The sequence below is a fragment of the Anarrhichthys ocellatus genome, unplaced genomic scaffold (genome assembly GCF_004355925.1).
Source record: "Anarrhichthys ocellatus isolate YVR2014 unplaced genomic scaffold, GSC_Weel_1.0 scaffold13, whole genome shotgun sequence".
Lineage (NCBI taxonomy): Eukaryota > Metazoa > Chordata > Actinopteri > Perciformes > Anarhichadidae > Anarrhichthys > Anarrhichthys ocellatus.
In genome coordinates, this window is record NW_022280043.1 from 4055170 (window position 1) to 4062740 (window position 7571).

At 44.5% G+C, this 7571-nt stretch overlaps 1 protein-coding gene across 1 annotated transcript in view; it reads left to right on the forward strand.

Annotated features, from left to right (window-relative positions):
* Nucleotides 1-7178, forward strand: part of efna3b (ephrin-A3b) — a 55957-nt gene extending 48779 nt beyond the window's left edge. The window contains exon 6 of the mRNA XM_031852644.1: nt 3323-7178. Within this exon, the coding sequence (XP_031708504.1) occupies nt 3323-3441 (119 nt within the window). The 3' untranslated portion in view covers nt 3442-7178. The remainder of the gene's footprint in view (nt 1-3322) is intronic.
* Nucleotides 7179-7571: the final 393 nt, after the last annotated feature.

Below are 7571 nucleotides of genomic sequence, written 5' to 3' on the forward strand. Positions count from 1 at the left end.
TCACCTCTTGTGTGCCCTCTTTCCTTTCCTGCAATTATTTTTAAACTCAAAGCAAAATATGCTAATTCCAGTGACACATATAGAGTTTTATTCAAGATACTTAATTACAAGTTACACCGAAGAATATACAGACACGAAGAATAGTTGTATTGGACGTACTTGAACAGATAAGGAATGTGACCCACGTGAAAATACTGTTAATATTAAGCGGACGGCTGACACAATAGCAGAGCACAAATTACCCCAGCTCCTGTGGGTCATTTTCACCTGTAGTGCTGCGTTGCCAATTAAATTAATAGGAGAACTCAAGTGGTGCAAGAGGAAGTGAGGAAATCAGCAGGGAGCTGTGAAATGAATTGAAAACAAAGAAGCAGTGCAGTTTCCTATTCCTCTCCCTCATTCACGGCCCTCCTGACTGCCGATTAGACTCGTCACGTCGTAGTTTTAATTACTGTTATTCAAAGTTCACATCAGCACATTCACACAAACACGAGGCGCCGCGCAAACCGCTCGGTTCAAAATCTGCCTGATTATCGTGTCTGAAAATGTTTAACTAAGCTGAGTGTTGCAGGCTGATGTTGTAAACCGCCCCGTCCCTCTCCCCTTCACTGCTCACAGTTTATTTCCTGGGCGCTGCCCCTTTCAATCAGTGTCTACAGCTCAACAGTGGTTCCCTCCTGAATAGGGCCGCTCGTATTAGATTTCATTTAGATCTCATTTACAACACAGATGGAATGGCGCTAGCAGCTCCCCGTGCAGCCATGTGATTACTGATGGCTTTCAGTGGGAGGATACTCACTTACCAACCCTGTTGGCTCCGGTTACTGCATCTGACGGTCAGGTCCGGCCATTAGCGGAGAAAATCAGAAGCTCTTTCTTTAATGGGGTTTATTCTACCAATTAGCACTCCTTTAAGCGAGGGAGAGATTGGGTTACTTTACATCAGGTTGAGTATCAGCAGGCAGAACACAGTTCAAACTGAACGTCGCCTCTGTTTTTAGAACATTTGTAGAAACAGTTGTGTTTTATGTTTTAGTTTCATTTCAGAATATCTTATATAAAGATCTGGGTTTCATATTTGCAGTCATGTATATCATTTTAAGGATAAAAAACAAGTTGATCCACTGATTTTTAAAACGTAAAAGAGTAGAGTTACTTCAGCAGTTGCAGCTTCAAGCTTCCTGTTTTCCTTTAAAAAAACACCAGAAAGAGATATCAACAGCTAATTAACACCAGGTGTGCCAGCTGATTGCTCAGGGGCATCAATTAGGCTGATGCTGTTATGTCACAACCCTAAACTGCTTCTGGGATTGAGAATCAGCACCCGATGCCTGAGAGGCATTTAAACCACTGTTTAAAGACGTTTTATATTTATATAAGTGGCAAATGCTTTTTCTTTTGTTGTCGTCTCCCTGATGCTTAGTAGGGATATGACTTGGCACAATAGTTAACAATATAAAAATGTGACAATTGGCATCATGGGGCAAAAAAATAAAAACAGTGGTATCAACTAAAACGTATTATTTCTGCTTACAGTCATACTCCAGAGGGTGCAGTTAAATTACATATATGAACACTGTCGACTGACAGATGCCTGTTGAAGTCAATTTACCAGTTACAAGGAGGACTACTCGGCATCTAACAATAATTGTGTGCTGTCTCTTGTGGCTCTGTAGGAGCTTTGTTACGTTCTTCCGGTGAGAGACATGGGTATTAACCAGTCAGGGAGGGTACAATAAAAGATACTATTGTTTCAATTATGTTTCCAACTATATAGAGTTGCAGTACTAAATCACTGGAATGACCCTTTATTGAGGACATTCCGATCTTGGCACACCACAAATGATAACGTCTACGATTGCCACATAGTTGAATCAACAACTCTCTTACAACTAAAATTAAAGATCATTATTCTCATGAAGTATTTGTCACTCAAGACTCGTGAATTGCGTAACAATTTACAATGGATTCTGCTTTTCAGGTCAATCATTATACATAAACACACGCACGTACACATCACACACAGACAGACACTCATGAACACAATCAGAGACTAAGATATCTCCTTCTTGTTCTTGTCAACATGACATTAAAATTCATAGACGCCTCTAGTGTCTGAGCTTCCACATTATCAGGTGGATGTTGCCTGCTTTTCTTGTCCAAAATGTAGCACACACACACACACACACACACACACACAAACGCAGGAATACACACAGCTTCCTCGTGTGAGCTGATGTGTCAGAAGGTCATGATGTACGTCACATTCCCCCTGCACAAACACCTCTCCAATAATGATGTGTTTATCTGTGACATTCAATGAGGAACAGTGTGTATGAGGCGATGGGTAGAGCCACACTTTAGAACCAGTTTTCCGAGATGCTCCGCAGTCTCTGCCGTTCGTGTCTTTGAAAACCACATTCCTCTGTCGGTCAGCGCCAAAAGAGCAGTGTCCTGACCCGTCGGCTGCATGCTCTGTTACAGAGCGGTCAAAGCATTTAACCTGTGCTCCACTGCTGCATAGACCTCATTACATCGGCCAGCAGAGCATACCCAGAAGAGACCATCTCTAAAACCAGGTGTCAGCCAGTCATTACTCTGCTGTCTGACCCACAAAGCTGCTGGAAATATTCCGGAGCTAGATATGGCGCCGCGTGGAAACACTGAGAATATCCCCCACTCCACTTCGGTGCCATCAGACCGTTAACAGACTAACACTAATCACCATCAGCCGTCCCATGTTCAGACAGTAAATGATGCTGCTGTCTGTTCTCCGGTCTCATTAATCAAGTGTCTACAGAGGGTGTGTCACGCTGCAGGTGTGTCTCATAAGTGGAGGCATGCAGCGAACAGTCTGGTGTTTTTGCACACCGACTAGACGTCAATGCTCGGCATGTAGCCCGCAACAAAAGGCCGCAAACTATTTTTAGGACATCCCCAGGTGAACATGGGGGGGGGGGGGTACTGTACACACAGCGTGTCTGTGTGCAAAAGTATGTGTCACTTTATTAGAACAATAAGAGCTCTCTGATAACAGCTGCAGCAGTCTGCCATGGCCCTGCTGCTGTGTTGTCTCTACAGCAGACTTTAGAGGGAGTGTGACTCTGTGCAGCCAGCTGCCTTTTGTTTCATTTCAAAAGTGTTTTACAAAAAGCCGTGCTGTGTAAGCAGATTATGGCTCAAATAGAAGCACAGATAAACTCCTTTTGCCTTATTTTAAGTTTTTAAAGTGCAGAAAAAACCCCTCTGCTGTCATTGTAATGAGCTTGTATAAAATCACTCTCCGTCATTCTTCTTTCTCTCTGCTTCTGTTTTTTTCCAGATGAATTTAACCCTTTCGTTCCCAAGCTGGAGAAGAGTGTCAGCGGAAGCAGCCCATCCAGGGATCGCCTTCTCCTCACCGTGACGATGCTCTTTCTGGCCTCTCTCTTCATCTCCTAGCAACGGCCATCCCATCAGCGTCACCATGCCAACTAGCCTTGGGAGGGTGTACAGTATCAGCGGATGGGAGAGTTGAGGAGGGGGGGAGTCAGGAGGAGAGGAGAGTTAAGATACCATAAATAGAGCAGAAGGCAAGAGGAGCAAGAAATGAGAGTTTTCAAGCATCACAGTGTGTGTGTGTGTGTGTGTGTGTGTGTGTGTGTGTGTGTGTGTATGTGTGTGTGTGTGTGTTTGTACAGCTGTGTGTCTGAGGGAGTGTGGTTTTGGTGGAGTTGAAAGACCTTCAGGCACTCGGTGACACAGCCTGAACCATATGTTGCACCAAAGTCAGCCTGTGCATACAGATACAGATACAGGTGTGGTAGACTGTGTGTGTGTGTGTGTGTGTGTGAGTGAGTGTGTGTTTGTGTGTGTCTGTGTGTGTTTATGTGTGTGTGTGTCTGAACAGGCCAAAGTTTGAGCTTGTTGAATCGTGCACACCACACAAAGCATTTATACACCAGGAGAGGCGAGGCTGAAATCCTAGTAAAAAGAAGAAAAAGCATCAAATCCACCCACCCAATTGAAAACCATTTGAAGACTTTACCCTGGATCTGATTGGCTGAAACACTTCCTTAGCGGTAGTTGCCATAGTTTCTTGCAACAAGAATTAAACTGACCTCGAATGAACTGAATCAGATAGATTTCATCACAACTGAACTGAAATTGCCTTTTGTTGTTGCTGTTGTTGTCGTTGTTGTTGTTGTTGATCTTGATGTTGGGAACTTGTCCCAGTCTACGGAGGAGGAGGGGGGAGGGGGGGACCAGTTGATGACCTGTGTAGGAGACTAGTCAAAGTAGCTGATAGTTCATGAACGCACCCTGGGACTCCAGACGCCTCCAGTGTCATCTCCACTCTGTCTGCTGTGGCATCAGTCTCCAGCACGTCTCTAATGAAGGCAGCGGGGCTGGACGGGGTCAGAGCATTCAAACGATGAGTCATCCCCTGAAACAAAAAAACAAAAGGGGCTTTACTGTAGATGTGCCGTTGCCACCGAAACTGCAAGGGTTTGTTGCCGTCATCAGTTGCTGTGTTACTTTTCTGTCCTGCCACTGAAGTACTCGGTTAGTCCTCCGTCATCTCTGAGGTTAAAGAAGCACACGATGGCTCCGGAGCAGCCACGGATACACTCAGCAATACTGCCCTCCTCTCTCGACCCCACTGCAGGCTGTTCGGAGGAGAGCAAGAGGAGCAGGGAGGAGGGACGAAGGAGGAAGAACAGTCACTCACACTACTAACAGGTCCAGTCCCGGACAATAAGAAGCTCTCCACTGATCAGTGTTGGGGTAGCATTCCGCTCTACCAATCTCATCTCTGTAAACCCATTCGTCAGATGCCACATGTAAACGGTTTTCTGTTACTGTGTGAGTGTTTGTGTGTGCTTGAAAGAGTGTCTGAGTGTGCCACATGTGTGTGTGTGTGTGTGTGTGTTTGAGAGCGAGAGAGACTATTTGAAGTGGTACTAACAGCCTGAAAATACATCCACATACTGTATATCTTATGAAAATGCAAAATAAAAATAAAAATAAAAACACAAACTAAAGCAACAAGTAATACATACAAACCAAGTGCTTTGGTGGGGAGGTTCGGCAATTCAAAACTAAAACAACTGTACCAGTCGGGTGCTTCAGAATAGCGTTTCCATAGCAACTAGCACCTTATTCACCATGGTTACACCACCCTGCCAAACGATGGACTCTGGTAGGGCATGGCTTACCATAGTAGCTGATAACAATGATGACGGTGAGGAAGATTAGAATGACGACGGCGACGACGATGATGGACTGCGAGCTGGCCGACCAGGTCACCCACCGGCGTGTGAGGCGTTCAAGTACTCGTGTAAATGTCACAACGGACAAAGAATGGAGGAACAATGTCTTGAAATTTGCCACGGTGAAATGTGATGTAAGCATTTTACAAACTCGAAACTCAGTTTTCTTGTGTTTTTTTTAAAATGTTTTTATTATTATTTTGTTGAGTTTACTGTGGTGTATTTTTGGTTATCTTGAGGGGGAGACAGGGGTTTAAAAGTTGGAGGATTGGGTGGGTTGAGCCATATGTACACTTGGGCTGCACTCTGTGAGTCTCATTGACATAACTGCGGTTCTCAACCCTTTTGGCTTGTGACCCATTTAAAGGACACTTATGTCACGTGTTGTAAAATGTCTCCTGTGGCTCCGTAGGGAACTCTGAGAGAACAACCCTGATGATGTCACCCGGGTTGGTTTGGATTGGAGTCAGTGACCAGTTTAACGAAGGGATGATTATACTTCCTGAAGAGGTATAATTATTTAAAAGAAACATTTGAAAGATTAGAAGAAAGTGTTAAATCATAAATCAGATTTGTGCGATATTTCAATTCTGCTTAAAGGTGCTTCATTCGAGCATTAATGTAGCAGCAGACAACTGTTTGCTATGGTGGAGTAATGTCTACCTGAGCAGAGAATGAAGATGCTCTCCCTCAGTGTGTTGTTATCCAAGCTTCTTCTTGCTTTGTTCACATAGTCAGGCCGGCTGCGCGTGCTTTTAGTGCATGTTTCGTGCATGTGAGCGTGGCCCACTGGCTAGCACACGGCCGCTGCTCTGAAATGAGCTCATACGGCGGTAACAGCTGATAACTGTCTGACCGATGACGTCCTTAACGAGTGTAGCAGCCAGCCTCCGGTTCTCCCTCAGGTAAACACCGATAGCTCTGTCAGCACTTTTCCAGTTGTTTGCACTGTTAGTGCCGTCAGCACCGTTTGCTGCGAGACGCCGGCTCAGCCTTTGCCATGTTGAGAGCCGTTAAGAGGCAATAGAAATGCTCCCAATCTCGCATTTAGCACCGTCCAGTCCACCAGGTTGGGAACCACTGATATGTGTGTATTTAATCCTGAGGAATTCATTTTTTGTATCATTGTGTGCTTGTAGTTTGGGAGTATTGTGGCTTTTTTTCCAAAGGAGTGTGTCAGCTAGCGAGATCAACAAAACTTCAAGGGACAGCTCTCGAGTAAACAACAAAAGCACACATTGTCCAATTGATACGCAATAGCTTTTGTCAACCAGACCAGAGATTGTACAGGTGGGAACGAACAGGGACCATGTGGTTTTGGAGCATCATTGAGAACATTGCATTAGGAGACAGAGTGTGAAGCAACCCAGGTGTACTTATGGCTCTTGGAGGGAGGGCCAGGTAGGAAAGGTTTTGGGTCCTGGTGTGGACTTTGAAGACGAGAGGGTAAATCACTCTTCAAGAAGTTGCACTTAAGAACTTAGACACAAGAGTAAGAAAGTGTGCTGTTGTGTGCCCGTCTGAATGTGTGTGTGTGTGTGTGTGTGTGTGTGTGTGTGTCAGGGAGAGTAAGTCGGAGCTCATTTCTGTTAATCACTTCATATGTGTGTGCAGGAGCTTTAGAGTGAGATGCTGTCCGTCTTTGTGTGTGTCAGCGTGTACGTGTGTGTGAGTGAGTGAGCAACAGTCTTTTTGTTTCTGCTCTTCCCATGTGCGTACGAATGAGAGTGTGACCGATCTTTGTCTGGCAAAAGAAAAAAAAAAAGCATTTAATAATGTTGGAAACAACAATTACAATCATGTTTACCTTCGACTGGAATGATTTTAAATGAACTTGAAAATAAACTGTAAACTGAACAAACCATAACAGAGGTAATAACAATGATCATGATAACAAAATAATAAGCTTACAAATCTTACTTTTAACAAGATGTGTGTTCGGCTCTTTATTTTCCTCCCTTTTCTAATCCCCCCCTGCCTCTCGCCCTCCCTGCTCTCTCTGTCTTTGAAGATCAGAAAAAAAGGGGAACAAACATGGAGCTAATCCAAGACAACAGATGGAGGGGTTGCAGGAAAGGTTTTTCCTGGTATATGCAGTTCTCTGTAGATAATGTTGTTTGGGAGCTCACAGATGTGATTTTCCATATCAAAGTTGGTGTGGCGACGCTCTCCCTCAGCAGTAATACCTTTACACGCTCCGATTTGGAGAGATAAGCGCTTCAATCAACAGCTCAACATTTGAATGACAATAGGACAGGCCAGCAGCGTGTACCAGTATGTCTGCACTGGCTGATGGAAGGATAAAGCTGCTGCTGATGT